Source organism: Neolamprologus multifasciatus, chromosome 14 (genome assembly GCF_963576455.1).
Source record: "Neolamprologus multifasciatus chromosome 14, fNeoMul1.2, whole genome shotgun sequence".
NCBI lineage: Eukaryota > Metazoa > Chordata > Actinopteri > Cichliformes > Cichlidae > Neolamprologus > Neolamprologus multifasciatus.
This window is the reverse complement of record NC_140452.1, coordinates 10,821,511-10,846,502: the sequence shown is the minus strand read 5'-3', so window position 1 is coordinate 10,846,502 and position 24,992 is coordinate 10,821,511. Positions and strand designations below refer to the sequence as shown.

General features: G+C 39.0%; 2 protein-coding genes and 1 long non-coding RNA gene across 4 annotated transcripts; 1 reads left to right on the top strand and 2 right to left on the bottom strand.

The window, feature by feature from the left end:
- Positions 1–1,765: 1,765 nt before the first annotated feature.
- On the bottom strand, positions 1,766–16,401 carry LOC146503602 (scaffold protein ILK). Its single transcript, XM_085184207.1, has 13 exons — positions 16,266–16,401; positions 15,037–15,301; positions 8,373–8,538; positions 6,558–6,653; positions 6,373–6,469; positions 6,179–6,262; positions 5,867–5,952; positions 5,665–5,774; positions 5,322–5,449; positions 4,995–5,116; positions 4,820–4,919; positions 3,333–3,463; positions 1,766–3,213 (listed from the first exon to the last, which is right to left on the bottom strand). The coding sequence occupies exons 2-13, from the start codon at positions 15,123–15,125 to the stop codon at positions 3,064–3,066; spliced, it is 1,359 nt and encodes a 452-aa protein (XP_085040333.1). The 5' UTR covers positions 15,126–15,301; positions 16,266–16,401; the 3' UTR covers positions 1,766–3,063.
- LOC146503603 (uncharacterized) lies at positions 11,693–15,019 on the bottom strand. Its single transcript, XR_014877867.1, has 2 exons — positions 12,852–15,019; positions 11,693–12,272 (listed from the first exon to the last, which is right to left on the bottom strand). It is a non-coding gene; the product is annotated as an uncharacterized LOC146503603 (long non-coding RNA).
- A 1,627-nt stretch (positions 16,402–18,028) lies between the features above and the next one.
- Positions 18,029–24,575, top strand: rrp8 (ribosomal RNA processing 8). 2 transcript variants are annotated; one of them, XM_085184204.1, is made up of 8 exons: positions 18,029–18,227; positions 18,312–18,429; positions 18,557–18,812; positions 20,223–21,033; positions 22,647–22,776; positions 22,864–22,970; positions 23,055–23,151; positions 23,484–24,575. In XM_085184204.1, the coding sequence occupies exons 2-8, from the start codon at positions 18,325–18,327 to the stop codon at positions 23,595–23,597; spliced, it is 1,620 nt and encodes a 539-aa protein (XP_085040330.1). In that variant the 5' UTR covers positions 18,029–18,227; positions 18,312–18,324; the 3' UTR covers positions 23,598–24,575. The 2 variants fall into 2 exon arrangements, with proteins under 2 accessions (XP_085040330.1, XP_085040331.1); XM_085184205.1 differs by lacking the exon at positions 18,029–18,227 and having other exon boundaries at positions 18,242–18,429.
- The last annotated feature ends 417 nt before the right edge of the window (positions 24,576–24,992 follow it).

The window sequence follows — 24,992 nt, the reverse complement described above, 5'->3', positions numbered from 1 at the left end:
CTTCACACTGTTTTTGGAAATATTGATTAGACGCTGAGCGGGGGGGGGGGGACATACAGGTCGCAGGGTAAGCAGCTCCCGGTCTAACCAAGAAAGAAACCATAAGTAAAATAAGAAAAGAAGGCATGCAAAATAATCACAGGGAGATGAAGATGACATCAAAAAGAAGCAAAAGGTGGCCAAAAACAGGCTCAAATTGAATTTAACAACCACAGAGAGATGCAAAAGTGACCACAAAACACCTGCAATTAATAAAATGACCAACATTAGACGCAATAAAAGAATCAATAAAGAGCTGCAAAATCGAACAACAGGGAGACGGAAGGGTTCCAAAAAGGAGAGAGATTTTTTTGTTTTTTGTTTTTTGCATCTGGGTGTGTTGATCCTTGGGGCCCTTTACATTTTTGTTGTCTGGATTATATGGGTTGATCCCAAATGCGTTAAATGTTCATATTCATATTGCCAGACCACTTTTTAATAAGCCCAGTTTGTATCTATATTAACGTCGTTGGACAAAAAAGTACTAATGCAACACTGTAAAATACTTTGCTGAGTAGTAGCAGTAGTAAAAGCTTGAAACATATATTTAAAAAATAAGTCAATTGTATTTCGGTGCCTCAACTCCACTTATATCATTGAAACTAATAATGTACTGCTACATGTCACTGGACACGTTTGGAAGAAAAACTGCCCTTAAATGAAGAAAGTACTGAAAACGTTTCTCAGTGATTTTGGTCCATACTGACATGACACTGACATCACACACTTGTTGCAGGTTTGTCAGTTGCACATCCATGATGCAAATCTTGTTCCACCACATTCAAAAGGTGCTCTTTTCCACTGACATCTGGTGACTGTGGAGGACATTTTGAGAACTCATTGTTGCATTCAAGAAACCAGTTTGAGCTTTTGTGACATGACGTTCTATCCTGCTAGATGCACTGCGGTGATAAAGGGATGAACATGGTCAGTAACAAGACTCAGGTAGCCTGTGGTGTAGGTAGTAATTAGCCTGAATATTGCAACAGAAATCAAGACTCATCAGAACTGTTATTGTCTCATTTTGGTTAGCCCAAACCCCCCGGATACGATCTTCTGCTGCTTTAGCCCATCTACTTCAAGGTTTGCTGTGCAATCACAAACCCTCTTCTGCACATCTTGCAGTGAATGGTTATTTCAGTTACTACTGCCTTCCTATCAGCTCCAAGCCATTGTCGTCTGACCTCTGTCATCAACAAGGCATTCTTGCCCAGAGAACTGCTGCTCTTTTTTTTCTGATCATGCACAACTACACAAAATCCAAACTGACTTAAATCATTTTTCTCCTGCATTCTGATGCTCAGGTTTATCTAAGCAGGCTCTCTTCACCATGTTCATATGCCTAAATGCACTGGATGATAGCAGATATATACATTAGCAAGCAGTTAAACAGGTGTACCTGGAGAGTATGTCCGATACTGGGAAAGTATGCTTTCTAAAATAGTGATGAACCCATAACTCTATTATTGTCTCATACTACTCAATGATGTTTTACATTTCTGATCAAATTTGTATGTCAATACTGACTGAGATAATGAGACTCAATACTACAGAAAGCTCAGAAAGCCCTGTTCCTCATAAGATAAATGTTACGTTTAAATGTCAATACCATGAAACTTATGTCGCCTCTCTTGAAGAGATCTATATGCAGTCTTTACGCATTTCCCACAACAATCCTGTCATGTCCAGTTCCCTCCAGAAAATGCACACATTCAAGTTGTCCATATGTTTTATTTTTTAATATACTTATATATAAATACATACATTTGCATATGTCATTCTTGATTTTGGCTTCAGCACAAACAAGCAAGCTGGTGGAGGCACAGAAAAGACAAAAAAAAACTTGAGTGGGATATAAAGCAAGAAGTAATCCAGTGGATCAAATAACAAATGAGAGAACACAAACACATGTTAAGTCAAACCCTTGATGAAAACCAAAAAACTGGGTGAAGTGTCCCTGACAACACCTAATTTTGACTGCATCTATCTTATGCTTTAATAAATTACATAATAGGGTGCAGTTTTCATGTTGGTTCACAAAGAAATGATGTCAGCTCAATGCTGACATCATTTCTTTGTGAACATTTCTTTCATATTTCATCATTTCTTTCATACATGATGACACAGGCTGACTGACGTTTTTGTTCAACAGTAGAGCAAAAAGGATTCAAATAATGTATCAGGGGAAAAATAATTACTGAAGGATTAAGCAAATAAGTAATGCCGATTACATTAACACAATTACCAAGAATTCCATTCCATTCTGGGTGAGTTTTTCCCAAAAACTCCATACAGAAAAGCTTTTATGGCCAGTTTTAAATCATTGGGAGGTTGCACAGGATATAGTCGGTCCACGAAAAGGCCAAGTTCATCATTACCACTATGCAGCCCAGTTAAAAGGCACAACGCTGCTTTTTGTACATGCGCTCAAGGGCACTGCTCATTCATATTGTTTTATTATCTAATACGTTTAAATGTTCAGCTTCAAACATTTGATGATATTAATACAACAAACATATATTCCCACAAGCTTTGGGTTAATATGTTATCCATTTGTTATGGGCCATCATTGCAAAAGGAGCAGTCACCTTAGAGGGAGACTTTTTAATACAGCGAGGATCAGCATGGCAGGCCCACCACTGAAGGAATTCAACAGAATGTCATGCTGACCTCCACGGGTTATTTTGTCACTTGAGATTTTACTCAGTTCAATATGATTGCAGTTTATACAGTGAACAGTAAATACTATGCTTCTGCAGACAGTGTCAGCAGATCAGTAACAAAAACTAACAAAACTTTGATATCACTTTAACAGAAGAGGAAAAAAAACAATATAAAAAGGAGTGATTTCTGCTGAATTCATCTCACAAGCAGAAGGTACAGTGGTGTTGAAAACAGCGGTAGAGTGTGAGAATGAGACTTTAAGGCAATATTGGTAAGCACCACACCAACATCTCAGAGTCAAATCTGGGTTAAAATATCCTGTTGTTCATCAGTTAGGTAAAGAAGGTCAGAAGAAGTTTTTCACTTGTCCTGCATTTTTTCCAGAATTGGCACGATCATGTCAAATTTAGGCCTCTTTGCTGGATCTTCATTCATGCATATCTTCATGAGCTTGCAAATGTGGGGAGAGATGCCAGGGGGGATAGTGGGCCTCAACCCCTCCAAAGAAACCTATAAACCAGAACATACAGACACATTAAATCCATTAAACTAACAGGTAATAACTGTGAGGTCTGTCTGCAAGCTGCTGATATCCAATTGTTAATCTAATAAGCAACAGTGCTGCTAACCTTCATGCCTATCTCCATGTTGGACAGGTCAGCAAATGGCACTTCTCTGGTTACCAACTCCCACAGCAGGATAGCAAAGCTCCACATGTCTGCTGACCGGCGGTTGATCTCTTCTGGCTTCTTTTGAAGGGCTGAGCAATGCCAAGAAAAATAAAGAAGGTTATAGAGTAACGTAACGACATGCCACATCCTTAGACTACTGTGGAGAAATGAAAAGTTATTGCAACGAGTGAGGCTGTTCCTTCCTTATGTGCCTAATTTGATAACATCATGAATAGCTGATAAAAATCACCACCTTGTGTCACTTGCGGTGTATTCTCAATGAGTCTGCAGAACTCGGGTACAAAATATAGTAGTCAGTGGTCTACTAATCTGCAGAAAGTAACATCCAAAAAAACTGCATTATAAAAAAATTGTGGCAATTTCTGTTTCCATTCTTGCAAACTAGTGTCTGCCTGCAAACAGCAGCAGAGAAGCAGAAATATATACAGTATACAGTAAAAAGTGGGGAATCCTAAGGAATGCATTTTGCACGACAGTTCAGTATTTATCTTAAAAAAAAGCTTGAACAACATGGAGCTCTGTGGGCTTTTTGCCTGTGATCTAGCATCGTATAGTATATGTTGCTATGGAAACCAAATCTTGTAGATGAAGAGAAACTGAAGACGTTTGAGCAGCTGATTTCACAAAGGAAGGTAGCAGGTTACAGATACAAAGCGCAGCACAAACCTAATGTCAGATTAAATACATTTACTTCAACAACAGTGTGTTGTGCCATCTGTTTAGTCTTATTGTAAGGTTAGTACATGTACATCAGCTTGGATTCCAGGCTAAAGTAAAATCTAACTAAACCTCTTTAAGTGTGTAAGTGGCCATGTTTCTTTGAAGATTGAACAGCCTGTTTAAAACCAATTACCAACCAGCCATTAAACCAAATTCCATAATCCTTTAGAAATGACTGAAATGTAAATATCATCATGAAAAAAGCAGTAGAAACATATTGTTGCAATTCTTCTACAAAATGATACAATAATCAAACTTGCTAATATAAGGAAAATTCGAAGCAGTAGTGCATTTCTATTATTACATATTACAAAAAATTCCTGAATATAAGGCATATTATTAAAATCTGTTACCATGCCAACTCTGTGAATTTGTGTTTTAAACACAAGAAACACTCCCTTGCATATCACAGCATACATACATGTTGTTTCTATGTAACTGGTGGTGATAAATCCCCTTTATCCCATCCCCCACACACTGTTTCTGTTTGCTTCTCTGTTGCAAATGTTCCCTGGTTATTTTCACATTTTGTAATCAGTTTATGTTTCGAGCTAACTTTGATTTCAATCTATCTCCTGGGGAAATCAGCTGCAAATTACATTTGGCTCAGAGACAGTCTAGAGTTTCCTGCATCCATCATTCAAGTGCAAGCTTGTGTGGCTTCAGCTGTCACTTTGGATCTGTGCTGTATGACTGATGCCTACCCTCAGGGGCTACCCAAGCTGGCGAGTACATCCTGCCAGGACACTGGAAGGAAAACTTGACGTCTGCCATGCTGATCCTTGCCGTCATGTCCTCATCTATCTGTGAAAACGGAAAACAAAGACGCCTCCAAAAACTGTACCACACATCTCTTATTCACAGTTTTCTTCTTCTTACCATTACACTCTTGCTGTTGAGGTAATGGCGAGGGATCATGGGTTCAAGTGTGTGTAGGAACGCCATTCCATTAGCAATGTCGAGGGCAAACTTGACCGCCTGTGTCTGATCCACCACAAAATCTGACAGCATGATGAAGAACAAGTAATAACAGGTTTAAGCCATGTCTTTCACTACATTACTGGATGACAGTGAAATCACTACTGTAGAAAAAGTGATGACAACTTAATGACCAAAACAAATACTTAACTCCAATAAATCACAAATCCCTACAAATCACCCAAACTGGTGACAAGTATGGCCTGTGACCAGAGTAGAAGTACTCACTGGTGCCTTCATGCAGCACGTTGTAGAGGGAGCCATAAGGCATCCAGTGTGCGATGATGATGGGGTGAGGGGCGGGAGGAGACTGACATGCTCCCAACATGGGTAGGACATTCGGATGGGAAAATATCCTGGGATTCAGCCCAAGAGGGAAGGACAGGGGAGACAGACAGACAAAAACAGGCAAATCCACAAAGGATTTGACATAAAAAGTATGAGATGCACCTCCCCACGAAATAAAATTATACACAGAATTTGGCTCAAGACAGTGCAAACAGACAAATGAGTGACTGTGAAGGCAAAAAACGAAAGAGTCTGTAGAGAAAAGTTAAGATTATATAAGAACCTGAGTTTGGGATACTCCTCATTGAAGTCTCTGCCTTTCCTAGTGGTCCAGTCACGAACTTTTAGCAGTTTAATGGCAATTTCATTTCCCTGCCAGCGCCCTTGCCAGAGCTATAGAAGAGAAACAAAAAAAGTGAATCTTTAATTCATCATTAGCAGTTCTGCATTAACATTGAGCACAATGAAACACAAGAAGAAACTACCTCTCCAGACTGGTTCTCGTTTACTTTAAGGGCTAGAGAAAGCTGTCTGTAGTCAATGCCTGCCTGTTTGTTCAATGTTCCATTGCCTAAAAACACAAGACAGAGACATAACTCAGGACGCGAGTTAAAGCTCAGACAAAAAGCCCATTATTTATATGAAATCTGAAAAATCTGTGGAAATTTCAAAAGCCACATTAAGATTAATCGGGAGACTAGCACAGAACATTTTTCCATTTCATGCAGCACTCTGTGCAAAACTGTGGGTGGAAAGTGGTCAGCTAATAAATTGGTTTTTGGGTTGCTGGGACTCACGGGGACGGGTTCTGGTGGTGCCTTTCCAGAAACTGTCCTTGAAGGGAATTTTAGTCAAGTTCTGTCCCATTTTCTCAGCCTTTTCTGTATTGATAGTAAAATGAGAAAGTCAGTACAGAGCAACAAAGCTGAAAGATGTATGACTGACGCTGACATTTCTTTTTTAAAACCAAACAGTCAAACCACATGCATACCTCTGAGGAGTTCACGGAGGTGAGGTTTCCCTTTGTCCAATGGAGTTTCCCCATACTTGTTACAGATGCTCACTAGAGCTCCATTAGTCACAAGGTCCTGAGAAAAAACAAACGTTATCAACACTTTAAAAATACTTTAAAACACACAGGTTTTTAGCTTCATCGCCACCAGGGGGCACACTAACCTCAGCTACTTGGTCTTGTCCCCAGAAGCAAGCATAATGCAGTGGTGTGTTCCCGTGTTCATTGACGGCATTGGTGTCTGCTTTGCACTGGATCAGCTAAAAGAAGGAAAAACAACGGATTACATGCAGAGAAAGGCTGGTCAGATCTTGTTTAGGCTGTACACAGAGATGATCCCAATGCTGCCAAGAAAAATCATGTACGGTTGTTTTGCCTGTAGACACATACCAGAGGTATTGAGACGTGTCTAATATTAAACTCAGTAGCTGCTTTACAGCCATTTTAAAATCGACATCGTGGAGCAGAAGCTCCCCATTATATCAACAGGACGGTGTACAGGATAATACAAAATACCTTTCTTTCTTTTATGGTCAAACATCAACAACTTACAGCAAATACACTTACTGCCACAATGTGTTTGCTGCACTTTGAAAACCCAGCTGTGTTTCCTATAAAGAAAAACACTGCAGGTTTAATATGCTGCATTGAAGTCCCTGCCATTTGCTTTGCAGCTCCAATTTTGTCTGTGCATTTATATGTAGCAGTAAGCACATTTTATATTCATGCTTCAGTTTTGTCTGTTACAAAAGGTGCAAGTACAAGAACAGACAAGACATGTTTCAGCTGTTCAGATGATATCATTTTAGCTTTCATAATATCCTGAGCTAATGAACCAAACTTGCAGGGAGAGCATCATTTTGAAACTTGTATATTAAGATCTTGCATTTGCTCGCTCTCACTGCTCCGTCTCCAACCGATAACACAACCAATTTGTATAGAAAACCATTTTGATCCCTACTGCTAATTTCCAACTAACAACTGCAGGGATGATATTTTTGTTTTGTTCTTTTATATATAATCAGCTCATATAGAGAATAAGGCTTAAAGTTAGGTGCGTGACTGCTTTGCTACACAGATGTGCAGACACAGACAACTGTATCCAGAAGTTATCTGCTAGGCTTCACTTCTGCAAACTCTAGTCTGGTCCTCTTGACCATGTTTGTATTACTGATACATAATGGGCCTGAAGTTTGTGCTGACTACAGTTCTAGTATTTAATAATCTGTTAATTACCACTCTTAAACAAACCTATAGACAGTATTAAACACAGATATTGCTTTGAGTCAGAAAAAGAAAGCCAATGCCTTAAACCTGTAGTCTATGTGAAAGCTGCCAGATGGCTTATGAGCCTATAGAAGTCTGTGGGAAAATGGCTTTCTGTCTTCACCTCTGCAAACATTTTCCTGCTAAGTTTATGGTCTCAGTCACTCAGTTTGGGCCATACTGAATTTAAAAAAAAAAAAAGAGTCTAATTTGGAAATCTCAGTCATATTATGTTTCAACATAGAGGATTATCTGTGGTATAAAACTGCACGCTCAACGGCAAATGACTTGTCAATCATAATTCAACCAATTAGCATGTAGTTTCAGTAGAGTCAGGTCCGCCCAGCCTCATCATATCTGTTTTTTTGCAACCAAGACAGCAACAACAGAAACAGTCAGCTTCAAAACAGGAAGCCAGAAACCAGTGGGTGATGAGGGCACAACAGTTGCATCCATCTTTTATACCGCCTATTGTTACATCCATTCAATCTATGAATGCAGCTTGCTCACCGAGCACTACTATCACTCCATACATAAAAAAAGCGGCAGTAGTCAGAAATCCAAGGGTGAGTCCATAAACTAATGGGTGATGTCTGTCTTTTATACACAATCCATGAGATGTTTATGATACATTTTATGTTATAGCCACAGTGGAATTCATCCAAGAGACTCTAGACAGAGTTACTGTGCTCCAGTGTTTACAAGAACTCTACCTTTCCCACAATGTCGCGATGTCCATGGCTGGCAGCCAGGTGCAGGGGTGTGTCGTCTCCCCGGTTCATGACATTAATGCGCGCTCCTCGCATGATGAGCATGTCCACCACGTTGGAGCGACCCTCTCTGCAAGCCCAGTGGAGAGGGCTGAAGCCATGGTCATCTCTACAGGGGCAGAAGCAATACAAGCTGAGCACGTGTTTTTATACAAAAACCTGCTTAGTATAACCTGAGGGACAAAACATCAGCAATTTTCCACACAAACACCTCTGTGGTATAAATGGTAAAAACTACAGCTGTTTCGGGAAATGGGTTTTTGGTTTGACAAGAAAACTTCATAAAAAAAAGAAAAACCCAGATCCTCAATGTAAAGATATACATGTTAAGTGAGATTACCAGTGCCTCAGTTCATGCTTAATTACCAGTGCGATGAGAAAACTGAGCTAAAAAATCTATTAAAATACATTTACACAACTGATCCTACCTATTATAAAGCTATTTAAGTATACCTTACAGTGAAATGTACAAAACATTAGTAACAACTGTTGCTTTAATGTAGATAACACAGCTCCAAAGCAATGCTATGAGTGAGTTCTATAAAAAAAATTGAATGATTAATCCTTCACGAAGCCTGAATTTACTGCAAAAATACTTATTATATTTGTTCCCAATAATCTGTTATGCCAGTGATGTGAAGCTGAGTTATGTACGCATGATAAGTTTATTCATTTTTACAGTCATTTTCTGCCTCTGTAAAAAAGGAAGCTCATGCGACTCAGTGACAAAAGCTAATAAGCCTCTGGCACTCATCATTCGTGTCTCGGTGACAGCAACAACGCCACATGTCGCACAGTGGCCTCGATTATATGACAGACACACTGATGGAGTGTCTTCACTGTGAAACACAGTAACACAGAGATTAAGACACAGGAAGAGCGCAGTGACAGAGTCGATCACGAAAAAGACTGGACAAAAAACAAAAAAACCCATCAGCGCTGAAGTCCTTAAAAGGCTCAGTGAAACCTTCAGCAGCGAGTATGACTGTCTCATCACTCCACTCACTTCTACCAGATCATCTGGACTACTATGATGGATTTTACTTTCCATTAGCACAGTGCTCTTTTTAATATCTTTTTCACTTCTTCCGAAATTATAAGTAGACAGACAGCATAATAATAAGATCTGAGAACTGAGGGAGTATTATGATTCTGCAGGAATTTGAACCGTCTGCCCCAGCACTCAATTCACTGGCTTGTATTCACACAAAACAGCATCAAGAGTCCCACAGAGACCCTCAGTCCCACAACACACATCTAACTGTGTGACCTGCTGTGGATCAACTCAGAGAGCAATTTCCTCTCAGACCAAAAGGCTAAATCCTGAAAACTAATTAGCTTCAGTTTATGAGAGAAAAACTACCCACACACTCTTCTAATCTGATTAGCTTTCAGTGCCAAGCAAGTCTGTTTGGGGGAGGAAGTGGAGAATCAAGGTTCATATACATCTTCTGTAAAATCAAGAAATTACAAAATAAGCAAAATTGTGCTCTGTATGGGCTTAAATGTTCTGTTTATCAACAGCTGCCATGGATGGATTAGCTTTAAAACATATTACTAATCATCTGTCCTGAGAGTTTTACATTTGAATTGTCTTACAAATCAAAAGCTTCTCCAATGATACAATGTGCTGCTTTTTTCAGTTTTATGTCACTGAATAACTTTGAGTTGTGGCTTTAAATAAGAAAAATAATAATAACTCCCTATAGCCTTTGACAGTGTGATTTTCTTTTAGATTTTCCTGAGTTGATGCACAACTTGTTCAAATATGACTTGTGCAAAACATTTTAACAAAATAAAGATTTTAGATGAAGTTATTTCCCTTTATTTTTCAAGATATAATATCTTGAAAAATCTAAGTTCAGTTAACTCATTTTTATTCAAATATTTATATAAAACAATTTTATTCTAAAAATGTACACAATAATAGCTCAGGTCCACATATAAATGCTGAAAATGTACTGTGGTTACATCAAGTAAGCCTCAACACTCTGGTCTCTGTGTGTATTTTTGTTCCAGGATGGATTTTCCCTTTAAGCTACCTTCATCCCACAAACCCATGAGGACTTGAGTGCCAGGGTTTCCTCTTGCTCACTCCCTCCTCACTGACTGCGGTCATTTATTTCAGGCACTTTCACCTGCCAGCAGAACTCATCCGGGCAGACTGAAGAGCCAGAGGAAGCATCCCTGTCTGCACCTTGTATGTCTCTGCACTGACATCCCCACTGGCTCATATAACAAGCCTCGGCTAAAGAAAAACAAATCCACTGAAATATCTAAAAAGCAGCTACGGGAATAGTAAATTAGTGTTTTTACTCTTGAAAAACTCATTTTTCTAGTATTCATTGTATTCATTCAAATATCTAATGACAAGAAGGATCATTCTAAAATTAAAAGTACATAAACTACAGTAGAACTACCACAGCCACATCACAGTGCATTTCTACCTAATACTTTATATTCTGATAGATGGGAAATTTTATCTCTTAGTGTTACAATTAACCTGATAATGTTAAATCCCTTTTGCAGTAGCTGCATACAAGAATAACAACCTGATACTAGCTACACTAAAAACAGCTAATCCGGGACTACATCTACACATTTTTATTCAAATGTGCAGAGCATTTTCAAATTTATTGTTTAACATATCATTCTCTACCATTAAAAGTTAGAGAGGGGAATTTAAAAGAAAGTATAATTTATTGTTTCTTTACTCAATTAATTTGTGTTTGTTTTACTTCAGTTCAGACACAGCGAGCAGAGCACAGGAGACACAGTGAAAGTAAAGCTTCTCTTCACTGCAGAATTGATCTTTAAATCCTCCTTCTCATGCACAAAGTCCTGAATAAGCAAGCTCCATCACATCTTAAAGACCTCAGTCTCACATTGACCCAACAGAGCACTTTGCTCTCAGACTGCAGGTTTTGAGCCTTTAGCTATGAGGCTGCTCTCCTGCAGAACCAGCTTCCAGTTTGGGTTCAGGAGACAGACATCATCTCTACTTTTAAAATTAAACTAAAAAAATTCTGTTTTGATAACACTCCCTTAATTATACTGCTATATGCTTGGACGTTCCATGATGCACAGAGCGTTTCTTCTCCACAATCCTATTTTCCCTCCTGTTGAACTGACATACAGCTGTTTACTGTCATTAACTTCTTTCCACTCCCACAGTCTGTTTTGTTCTTGGATTTCTATGCTCCTTTTTTCTTTTCATCTTCCTGTTAACCTAACAACCAGTTGCAGCAGATGGCAGCCCCTCATTTTATTTAGATGGAAATAATGATAATAGTAATTATTATTATAATAATAACCCAATAACATAAGACCTGAATCAAACCTTATGATCTCTGTCAATGCTCAGTACTGCTTGTTCCGAATCCATTACTACCCATTTGAACAAGACTTTAGACCACTGTGTTTCCAATTACCCACCATCAATCAACCACAGCAGTCATACTGGTCAATGGAGCTCTATGTTTGAGGTAAAAAATGCTTGGACATGGTACAGATACCTTACTAGGAGTCAAACCAAAGAGCAAAACTAAATATTATTATAGTACTATCACTTAATCTGTCAACGGTCTGACTTCAAGCTTTCCCAGAAGTTGAAGACACTATGGATTTAGGGAGAAAACACACATGTGAAAAAGTCTTTGCCTCCTTCCTGTTTTCCTAGTGTTTTTCATATTTGTCACATGTTTCAGATTATCAAACAAATTTTAATATTAGACACAGATAACCCAATTAAATACAAAATGCAGTTTTCAAATGATGATTTCATTGATTAAGGGAGCAAAGTTATTCAAACCTACCTGGTTCTGTGTGAAAAAGTAATTGCCCCTCTAGGGCTGTGCGATATGACCAAAATCTCATATCCCGATATAAGAATTCTATCGTCCCGATAACGATATAAATCACAAAAATGTAACATATTCTGTGAATTCTGTGAATCTCGGGCAGCTCGACTTGCGGGAAGTGTTTCCAGCTGCGCATCATGTAGCTGGAGTCGAGTGTTTTAACCGATGCATGAAACGATACATTTTTAGACATAAGTTGTAACAGCCGCCGTTTTCTTTGTGAGTATTTATTACACAGCGCACCTGTAGCACCTGGCGGCTTGTTTTTACTTCTCATCTGTAAATAATCTGCTCTTTCATGTGATTCAGTTTATTTTGAAAAGGTTTATGTGGAACATAAACAAGCGGACACACTCGATGGTGTTACTGTCGTTGTTGCTAACGACAACGCATAAAAACAGTCGCTTGTCCGTCTGTAGTGTGGTTATATTAAATATAAGAGAAAGAGAGAACTTTAAGAAATTAATATAGCCACTACAGTGACCATGAAAACCATGAAAAAATATTGCCGTAAAGAGTTTATTTTGCGACACCACGAAACAAACGATAGCGTAAATTAAACGATAGACGTTTTCTTGCATTAACTGTGATTAACCCCCCTTTTTTTGGAGAGCTGAGCTTAAAAAGGTGGTTCTGAAAAGACGAGGAGGTCAGATTTCCTCCACAGTACTGTGAAAGACTCATTACCAGTTATCGCAAAGTTATCGCAGTTGTTGATGCTAAGGCTGGCCCAACCAGTTATTAGGTTTTACAGGGAATTTACTTTTTCACACAAGGCCGTGTAGGTCTTTAATAAGAAACACCTGCATTTTGTGTTAATAATAATGATCCACTAACCAGTAAAATGGTACTGTAAAAAAAATACTCAGAGACAACATCAGAACATAATCACCACATTACAAATATTTAGGAGAATATGTTTTAAACTTTGCAATTAGAGTCTTCTAAACTTGGCGGAAGCAGTAAGGGGAAATTAGTGGAGCTATCTAATACCACAGGGAGACATACAGGAAACATATCAGTAGAGAAGGGGGAAGATGATGTGGGCTGCTATGGCTTAACTGTGCATTCCTCTTTTGAAAAATTCACTATACAGCCCCACATACACAAAGATTTTCTGTCTGTCTTTTCAGCCCTGCCCACTATAATAAACTCCTCCCCTTAGCCCTCAGTTCTGGTAGGTGGTAAAAGCTTCCCTTGAGGCCCATGTGTTGCTCCTTGTAAGGAGATTCTGCATTCCACTACTACTGTTCATGTGGGAGTTACATCAGTGTAAACAAATCGTCATTGTAGAGCATAGAAAATATCTCAGGGAGGGTTCTGTCAGGCAAGAGCACAGTGAGTTTACTAAAACACAGAAAAGGAAGGCCTAGAGGCTCTGTAGTGTCTTATACACTGGAGGACACACATCAGCCGGAAAAGGGAACTAGACGTGTAATCAACTAATGGGCGAGTCGCATGCATGAATCCACACTGGCTCAATGCAATCAGACAGACTCACAAGAAGTGGAAAAAACAAAGCAAACAGGAAGCCAAAGAAAATGAAAAAAATATAACTTTCTGAAAATAGTGTATGTATAGACAGACATAAAAATCTTGTTTGCATCTATTTTTAGAATACAGCTATATTTTCAAGTTATGATGTATATTCTCAAGTTCTTCTTTTATATTTAGAGCAAACACGTCCCAGATAAGAAAAAAAAGATGCTGACCAAATAGCAATTTTTAAACAACATTAAAATATTTCTTGAAACATCCCCGTGCCTCTGAAGTTACCAAAACAGTTATCTTTTCTGTCAGTTAACAAATGTTTTCTTGGTTACAACCATGAAACGCTCATGTCAAAAAGAAAAGAGGACGACCACTAATCCAAAAAAAGCTCTTTCGTTTTCATAGTACTAACAACATAATGAAAGCTTGACAACTATGTCATTTGCAAATGAATAACTGTCAGTAAAAAAAAAAAACCCTACCACAAGTCCACTAAAACAGGGAGAAATGGAGAAGGAAAGAGAACAGCTACCACTTACACAAGGAACGTAATTAAATTGACTCATTTATTATTTCTTTGTTTGCTTTGAACACAAACACCGGTAGTCTAAATCTTAAACAGAGCTCTTTAAAAAGACAAGATTCGTGGGTGGCCATCCAGACTGGACTGCCAAGTTTTTCCCAATGTAGCCAGCTTAGGATAAAAACAGCAGCTCAGGACTCTTAATCTGGAACTATTAGACAGAAAATGCTGTGTACTAAATGTGTTATGTCAGACGTAAAGTAGCCTACAATATTTTCTGCATCCAAATCTAAAACCAAGTTGTATCCAGAGCATGCAGAGCCTGATTGTAATTGCTGTGACTAATTATATCATCACAACATGCTTCCTGTCCAACATCATGCTTTTGATTTACTGTGCTGGCATTCTAAACATAAACATGCGCCCACAAGGAAATGGGTTCAATGGCGGTCCACAATCTCACAGGGGATTGAAAAGGCGGGCTTTCAGACTGCACCAGAGAAGAACTTTAAGAATAAAACATTTTAAATAAAATACAAGATCACATTTGAAATTTTGATTCACGCTATCTGGAATCACAAATTCATGTTTTAGCAAGTCACAAGCAAGCAGGCACAGCTGCTTGGGGATATAAATTAAATTCTTAATTAGGATTCCAGTGTCCAACTTTCATTTGAAATAATATAGACAGAAGTGACTGATAAATTCTGGCTATGAAAAAACTGTAGCTCACCCTTGATTGAGATCATTCTCTGTGTTGTCCAGCCATAAACGAACTGCCACTGCATTGCCTTCCCGGCACTGAGTGAATATATCATCCATTTTGGCTGGTGTATTGTTTTTCTTCTAGGACGCACCCGTGGGAGCAGATGCAGAACTAAACTGGGACAGACAAGAGTTGCAACCCGATGGGTTCAGGCACGTCCTGGCCAGCATCAGTCCCTCATTTGGGACAGTATGGACCACAGTCAGAGAGGCTTAGCTGCACCCACACGACCCTAAAGAAATTGATTTCAAAAAAATGGTCACTCAGTTAAAATTATTTCTTTAAAAAAAAAAACAACAAACAAACTACTGTACAAACCTAAAAAGGAGAAAGCCTACAGACAAGACAACCTGGTGTTGAGTAATCTCCAACTGAGTAATACAGGGTGGGTATGCCGTTTACAACACAGTGACTCATACAGCTACAAAATTTAGCTGTATGAAAAAATAGCCCTGGACACCATGGACACCAGAATAGAGAAATATAATCATGCAGAGTCAAACTGAAGTCTGTATTCCTTTACTACACAGGCAACAGACTAATATATTATACTGATTATACTAATATATTGATAATAAATCAATCACTTCATGGCCCTATCAAGTTTACAGTCTGGGTTTGCTGCTCTTCTTTGTAGAAAGAAATTGTTTGATTTTTTTTATTATCTTCGTATTGGTTTTGCAGCTCTGATTGATTATGAGACTAGTATTAGCCAATAAGTGGGACGGTATAATATGATAATTATTATCATATTATCATATTATTATTTTTTCATTATGGTGACAACCTAAGTTTCACGCGCCATTGATCCACGTAGTTTACCATTTACACTCCCAACAATGTTGTCACTGCCTGACTAGCTGCTTTGCTATCCGGCTAACACAGTGAGGGGAAAGCTCACTGAAGTCAGCCGCCTAGTTCTTCTACTCCTGGCAGCACCACCGACTGCTTTTACTACACCATATGGAAGATATATATCTCGGTTAGCTCCTCACTATAAACTTGCATCTTCTACGTCGTGAAATAAAATGCAATTGGGTCTGTGCTAACAAGCTAACTATCTATCCTGCCGCGGGGGCTGTCCGTGTTTCTCTCATTTAACGGTGACCGACTGAGGATTTCACTCGAACCATCATTTAATAGTTTAAACAGGTCAAATTAAAAAAATTAATTTACCTCCATGCCTTTAAACTTACCGGATATATTAGCTTGTTGCGGTGTATTGTAGCTGTACAGAGGAAAAGTTACAAGCCTTGCTGTGTTACCTTCTGCATTCAGAGAGCCGTGCGTCCACACCCGTACGTACGTGGAGGAAGAAGAAGAGAGAGAGCCGCCTATAGGTTGCAAGGAGAATTGCAACAATTTAAAATTCACCCCCTGAGGTCATGATTTTTTTTCTTGAAATAATTACATTTTATGTGTACAAAAATCTAAAATACGAAGTTCAGATCAGGATTACAATAAATGCCACCATGTCACTACATGTAGTCTATAACATGTTGCTCTGAGACCTAATGTTACACACTACAGACTCAGACAACTGATGTCAGACCTCCAACTATAGAGCATATATTGAATTCAAATCAAATTCAAATTCAAATTTTATTTGTCACACACTTAAGGGAGCGGAAGCGCTTCCCACACCTCGACAGTGGGAAGAGTCCATTGTTGGGATGGGAAAGGTCCATCATAATCTTCTTGGCTTTTAGTCTTGCACCGCTTGGTTTAGATGAACAGCAGGTCAGGAAGCTCTCGAATGATGCGTTCGGCCGAGCGCACCACTCTTTGCAGATCTTGTCTGTCCTGCTTGGTGCTGTTACCAAACCAGGTGCAGTTTCCCTTCAGGACGCTCTCGATGGTGCAGGAATAAAAGTTCTTGAGCACCCTCAGTGGCAGATGGAAGTCTCTAAGCCTTCTGAGGAAGAAGAGACACTGTCGGGCTTTCTTAACCAGGGTTCTAATGTGGCAGGACCATGACAGGTCCTGAGTGATGTGCACACCCAGGTACCGGAAACTGTCCACTCTCTCCACTGGCATGCCATTGATGATCAGGGGCTCATAATTCCTCACAACAATTTGTGTGTGTGTGTCCGTTTTGAACCTTGTAAAGGATCTGAGTTTTACAGAGGGTCAGTTTAAATTGTCATATCTTCCTTTAGAAGTGACATAGGGCTTTCTACTTATTTCATTTAAAAGCAAACAAATGAACAATGTAACGGAAGGAGCTTTCCTAGTGGGTCCACTTAAGCGGTAAACATGTAAATAAAACTTTTGTAGTGTCAGCAGATTAAGTTGAAATTCTCCATTCTTCTGTCTTTAATCATAAACACAAAGACATGTTACAGACACATTTTGGGGTCTGTAAAGGGGAAAATCCATCCTTAAACACAACATTTCTTGTCATATTGCATGGTATGTAATATTATGTTTATGGCCTCAGTGGTCTGGGAATCATTCCCTCCTTCTAATTTACTAGTTTAAAGTAAACAAATATTAATAAATAATTTCAAGTAAAGTAAGTTTCAAATTTCAAGTAGAAAGGAATTTTTTTTTTTATTATTTAAATTTATAAACCCAGTGTGTCCTTTTGCGTGTCCCTAATTACAGAATATAACAATTATGCAACAAATATATTGTGTATTTGATAAGTAGGTTTACTTAAGTCAGTCCATCTGTTTATTGTTAAGATTAGATCTTAAAAATATATATAATATCCTAACAAAAACACAGTTAATTTTGATTATTCAGAGACATGTTTGGTGAGAGAAATCTTTGTAAAACTATATTTTCTTAAAAGTCGTTGGAGCCACTGAAGAGTTGCATTTTTATTTTAACTATTTTTAAGTTGTTTTTAATAATACAACTTAAAATCCTTCAAATTAAGAGAAGCTGAATGTTTATCTACGTCATCACGGAAAACGCCATTTCCCAGATATCTCCGGTGTCGTTACGTCAGTTATGTGCGCCCGTAACTCTGTTTTGCTCCCCTGACGCGCATGACACCGAACCAACGTGGCTTTTGCTTGAGAATAACTTTTTGTTTTTTTAGGTATTACGTGTAGTTACACGTTCATCAGATAAAAAGGTTTCATGCAAACAGCGGGAAGAGTTCCTCTGACACGTAAATCAACTCGTTTTGCTGCCTGAGAAACAAACTCGTGAGTAGCTCAGACATCATATAGCGCTCGAAAGAGTTTTTCATCTCCAGTAGCGGTTTACAAAGGTGTGCGTTTTTCTAACAGGACACACAGAAACATGTTTAACGAGGATGAAGACTGGAATGATGAAGAAGAGGGTCAAGTCTTGAGTAAACCTGCCCTCAGTAACACCAAGAAGACAAGCAGTGGCATCAATGTAAAGGTACGTGTTTTGCGCTTACGGAAAACTTAGCTCTTTATTCTCGCAAAGCATTACTATGTTTCTACTTATCGTAGTCGCTACTCGTTTTAAAAATATATTATTCAACCTGCTGTGATCCTCTGATCAGCCCAGGGTTGTGGGTAAAAGCAGCCTGATGCGGACACTGAAGACTCTGGGGTCAGTACCAGACTGGAAGAGCGACAACCATAAACAGGACATTGATGAAGACTCCGAAGAAGCTCCATCAAACATTAGGACAAAGAAGAAGAGAAGAAAAAAGAGAAAACTTGCAGAAAAAACAGAGGAGCAGCAAGAGAACACAGACCAGATCTTAAAGGAGGAGAAACCTGCACCAAAAAAGAGGAAGAAAAACAATAAAGCTGGTGAGTAATTAGCTGGTTATAAGCTTAGAAATCTGACACAGTGGTTTGCCACATTGGAGTGTTTGGATGTACAATATTGTGCAAAGTCTTGAGTCACATCTCATTTCTTTGTATTTTTTTAAGAAAATGAGAAATTAGTTCATCTATTTAGAGGTCGCCACAGCAGGCCATTTGTTTCCATCTCACCCTGTCCCTAGCATCTTCCTCTGTCAACCAACCCTCTGCATGTCCTCTGAGTTCTTCCTCTTTTTCTCCTGCCTGGGAGTTCCATCTTCAGCATCATTTAGCATTCCTCCTCTGCACATGTCCAAACCATCTCAGCCTTGCCTTGCCTCTCTAACCCTATCTCTAAACTGCTCAGCATACTCATATCTAATCCTGTCTAACTTTGTCACTCCCAGTGAAAATCTTAGCATCTTCAACTCTGCCACATCCAGGTATGCCTCTTATGTTTTTGTCTTAAAACTCTACATCATAGCAGGTCTCACTACCATCTTAAAAAATTTCCCTTTCACGTTTCAGGCTGTCCTTCTGTCACTCGTCTCTACCCAGCCTGCACTCTCTGCTAATTATCTGTTGTTTTTGATGATCTTGCCCTGGTCTTTTAACTTGTTCACCTTCATGACCTCTATTTCTTGCATCTTCACTGTTACACATGTCCCCCTCTCATTCATACACATGTATTCTGTCCTCCACCTCTCCTGGCTCTCTTCCACACACTCTCACTACAGATCACAGTCTTATCTGAAAACATCATTGTCCATGAGAATCCTGCCTAAACTCATCTTTCACCACTGGAAACAAAAAGGGAGTCAGATGTAATCCAATCACCACATTAAACCTATCTGTGCCTCTTACCGCACACCCCACCACAGTCTCGGTGTCCTCATTCATGTCCTGGACATACACACACATACTTCTGTTTATACTATATGCTTTCTCTAGAGCCAAATAGACACAGAGCAACACCTTCTGACCTTCTCGATGCTTCTCCATTGTGGTGCAAAAATACTATTTTATGTCTGTCAATCTGTGTTATCTTTGGCATTTTTTTGTAGATTCAATCCAATAAATGGGGATAAATTATGCTCTTGCAACAGGCTGCAAGTAACAATTCAAAATTAGTTGTGTTAGATGTCTTTCTTTGCCCTGAAAAAGGTCAGGTGGAAGGATAGAAATGAGTGAAGAAGCAGCCAATGTCCAAAGAAAAACTTAAGACTTAAGTCTTTCAGAAAGCCTGGAGAACTATTGCTCAAGATGACTACATCATTGCAAAAGTCTGGCTCCTTGGAAGAAAAACTTAAAGAAATTAGGGGTCACTGAAGACTTTTGCATAGTACATAGTACCAGCCTCAATCTTTCCAGAGGGTAAAATATTGACTAAACTGTTTTTTGGTTTTCTTCTAAAAGGATCTTCAAAGGCAAATGGCACATCTTCAGGGGAGGAGAAGAATAAAGAAATGACTGAATTGCTGGTGAATGTAAACAATCCACAGAACACAGAAAAGATCAGTAGAAAACAGTGGAAAAACAAAATGAAGAACAAGAGGAAATGTAAAAATAAATACCGCCAGAAACAGCCTGAGGAGGAAGTAAATAAAGTAAAGTCTGTGGGTAAACATGAACTAAAGGAAGTAGTTAAACCTGATTCACATAGCAACAGCAACACTGGCAAAAACAATCAAAAAAAGAAGAAGAAAAATGAGAAACACCCCGAGGAGGCGAGTAATGAGAAAGAAACAAAGTGTGTCCCAGTTCGGAAATGTGTGCCTGAATCTTCTGCTGATGAATCAGAACAGAAAACATGTGAACCTGCAGTGGAGATTAAAGTTAATCAGCAGCAGTTCCCCATGAAAAGACTGAAACCTGAGCAGAGCAAAGCTCAGAGTCTGAAAAGACAGAAGCTGCAGAGGATGCTGCACAGCCAGGAGACCGAGCACCACGAGACTCCTTCAGAGCAGGAAGATAAGCCAGCAGTGTCAGAGGAAGAGGTGAAACAAGACCGCTCTGCCTCCCTCAGGTCCCGGATGGAGCAGCGGTTGGAGGCCGCTCGTTTCCGCTACATTAACGAAGTTTTGTACAGCACGTCCAGCGGCGAGGCGAAGCGTATGTTCAAGCAGGACCCACAGGCTTTCTGGATCTACCACAAAGGTTACACGGCTCAGGTTCAGAGGTGGCCCGCCAATCCAGTGGACGCCATCATCTCTTATATTCAGAAAAAGTGAGAAACCTTCAATTTTCTGTGATGTTAATGCATGAAATAGAATTTTGCCCACAACCAAGGAATCTTCATGATTACAAATTTATAAAATTGTGCCAAATTTCTCAAATGTGTATGCCTATAGCTGGCATACACATTTACACCAGTAACACAAACAAACACATTGTGTTCTTTACTCCCACCCTTTCAACCTTTGGGCCAGTAGAAGCTGTGATATGACTGTGAAACAATCAGGTAATATATCCATGAAGTATACCACAGAAATGTTTTAGAATACAAATAGTTCCAAAGAGCACAGCTGGGAATATCCATTTATTTAAACTGCTTTAGCATTAATTGAATTGGGGGTTGGAGCACAGACCACTTAAAGTGCTCTCTGGTCAAGAAAGTGTGAGACCGCCTGATAATGGCTTTGCTATAACAATCCTTGGGCAGCGTTTCAAACAGAAACAATTAACCTGATGATAACAAAGCCCACCTCTTTAAGACAAGTTCATGTGATGAAAAAGTCCCTTGGAGGCAGGGAAAAGCTCCAGAAAGCTATGAACAGGACCTCTGAGCACAAAAGGTTTAAAATTAAATCTTAAATGTCTGCACTGCAGTGTGTTGTCTGACCGAATAGGTTGGTTTGTCAAACAATTCACTGTGTGCTGATGGAATTGTGCTTTAAGATCTTTTCATCACAGGATGATCTTTAAAGTGGGTCTTTGATGCTCATTTCTACCTCCATACTTTTTCTTGGACTTTACTAGAGTGGCTTTGCCTGATTCACCCTTCAAAATAATACTTTTGATTTTAGCCCCTCTGTTCGTCCCCTGTCTAAACAAACTATTTTATCTCCTTTCCCTTTAAAACAACTTTCTTCTGAATTGCAAACCATCTTAAGCACAAGGACTGGACAGCAAGGCTGCTATTTTCACAGAGCTGTGCGCCATTAAACAATGTGACATTGTGCATGTATAAAAAAGAGAATAGAGAGGGGTTTCTGTTATTATTAGGCATCATATTCACACTAATGGAAATTCTCAGTTGGGTTCCTGTCTGCATAGAGCATGCAGTGGGGTTGGGACACCCACTGGTTCACCATAAATTCACCTGCAGCAGAGATCGCATCTGCTTCATTTGCTTCAAACATTTGTGTTCTCACATGCACTTGTGTTTGGTAATGTCTGGAAAAAGTTCAATGTTTGCAGTGCATGTGTAAAACTGCTTAAGACAGGAGATTCTTAATCACCTCAGCTCAACATCTGAACGATTCATCATATTTTGAGCAGAAAGTACGGTGTGCTGTGTACACTGTTACTTTCAGACTTTTCCCAAAACATTTCCAGACCATCTCTGTTCATCTCAAGAGTAAGAAGGAATTCTTCATGTAGAACTCCGGATGCTGACATCATTTATCTGCTGTAAACGGTAAACAGAAGACATTACTCTGCAGCACACTCCCGACAGCGAGGACTCACGCAGCTGATAATTTTGCACTGTGGGTGTTTAATCGATGCCTGGTTTTGCTGCTGTGAGAAGATTGCCTCGTTAACATCAGCGGTTTGTCAGAAGACAACAGTTCTGACTAAAAGAAACACATCTACTGTACTGTCTTTTTTTTTTTGCAGACCTTCCTCTCTCGTGGTTGCCGACTTTGGTTGTGGTGACTGTAAAATAGCGCGCAGCGTGAAGAACAAAGTTCATAGCTTTGACCTGGCAGCCACCTGTGAGCTGGTTACGGTCTGTGACATGGCCCACGTGAGTGTCTTTCTGCAAAATACCCACACAATTGCACTGCGATTGTCGTAAAATGGAACTAAAATGAAACACCCCGTGTCTGCGCAGGTGCCTCTTAATGATGCCTCTGTGGACCTCGCTGTGTTTTGCCTGTCTCTCATGGGGACCAATCTGGCGGACTTTTTAGCAGAGGCCAATCGAGTGCTAAAAAAGAGGTGTGACAAGGATTCTGCATATGCATGTGTTTAATGTTGTGCACACACTGCGTTTCTCATTGTTTTTTGGCACCTTTGTTGTAGAGGAGTCCTTAAAATAGCAGAAGTGGCAAGCAGATTCGACAACGTGCGAAACTTCATCACTGCACTGTCAAGTCTTGGATTCAAGATGGTGTCGAAGGTGAGAAAAAGGGGTGATGCTTGGGACCATGTTTACAGGAAAACAAGTACTTCTTCCTTCTTAAAACAATGAAAGCATGTCACAGTTATAAGATGAAGGCCTGAATTAAACATGTAAAATATATAATATTTACTGTGTTCAGGTGTATTTTCTTTCTTTTGTCGTTGTCCTTTTTAAGAGCCTGTTGCTGAAAAATGCTTAATAAATTTGTCACAAGTAGATCAATGTCGTTTAAACAACTGAGTCTGAAGAACCCACGTGATGAGTAATAGCTTAAACATTCTTGTTTGTCTGCTAGAATTACCGTTATTTTGTCTTTTTCTTCCTTTCAGGACACAGAAAATAGTCATTTCTACTCCTTTGAATTTGCGAAGACGGGAAAGGCTCCAGAAAATCTGAAGAAAGTTGGACTACAGTTGAAGCCTTGTGTTTACAAGAAGAGATGAAGGTGTAATAGGAATTCATAAACTTCTCTGTGCATCAGTACATAACTGGACAATGCTTCATGGGGTCACAGTTAATATACACTTAAATGTATCATATTTTTTGGTATATTTTTGATTATTCCTTTTGCATTTTGTTATAGATACGTGATTTTTTTTTTCATGTAACAGAGAGGTCTGTTAGTCTTTATCATCAGTATCAACATGGATGCACATTTTCTCATCACACAATGCACAGATCATTGATTGTGTTGTTTACTCAAACATTGTAAAAAAGAAATGTTTTTACAGTCCTGGAGTAAGTCACTGCGTTGGGTACAAAATCAAAAATGAAACTTGAGGCTGCTTGGTGACAGAGTTTTCTAATTGCTGTGGGAAAACCTTTAAAAGTCTTTAAAAATATAAACTTTTAAAAACAACTGTGTGTGATGTCTGTGATCCTTCAGACCCAACATGTCATTCCCTAACCCTATTACAATTACTCTATATGAACAAACAACTGACTCCATAATTATTTTCCACAAGAGGGCATAACAGTGCTGCAGAGAAGCTGCAGTTCAGTCTATTTACATCTGAATCACACATAGTACAGAAATGTATTTATAGCTTCACTCCTTTTGTCATAGCAGATGGTCCTGACTAATTAAGCATTGCAAAGACACTAGAAGGACTTTTTTCACGTTGGAGCAGTGTGACAGTCATCAGTATGTGGGACTGTTTGCTGTGCTTGTAATGAGTTTGTTAAAACTGTAAGAAGTTAAACATGAAAGATATTTACTTTGGAATTATTTTATTGACAGATCAAAAAAATGTACATCTGAAAAGAAACTGTAATAATGAAAAATTCAAGTAAGATTTAGTTTTTTTCTAAAAGTGCAAATTTTATGCATTTGAATAAAAAAGCCAGCAGGTGCCCCAAACTGCACTTCCTAAGTGCTTCAAAAGTGAGTGACTCATGTTGAAATATTTACAGGATGGTGGTGGATGCTTTCCCCTTTCATAACAACTCAAGGGTGGATGCATTTTGTATTTAATTTGGTATTTAATTTTTTTAAATAAGTCATCCATCTTATTACCTTGTGTGGGTCTGCAGACATAGTTGTAACCTGTTCTGTCACAGAACCGGACTTTTTGTGCTGTCTAGTATTATGGCCTGATAAAAAGATACTATTAGCTGCCCCCTTGTTCTCTAGGGCAGGTGCTTTAATTTTCCCATAGGGGTTTGTGTCTCCTGCAGGAGTCTAGTATTATGGCCTAATGAGTATTTTATTAGTCTGTGACTTACTGCTAATTACCAGATATATTACAATTTATGAATATGAATAGTTTGTTAGCACTCCACCCTCTAGTACAAATATGTGAGGTCATGGCTTAAAAAGCTATTGTGGTTACACTAAC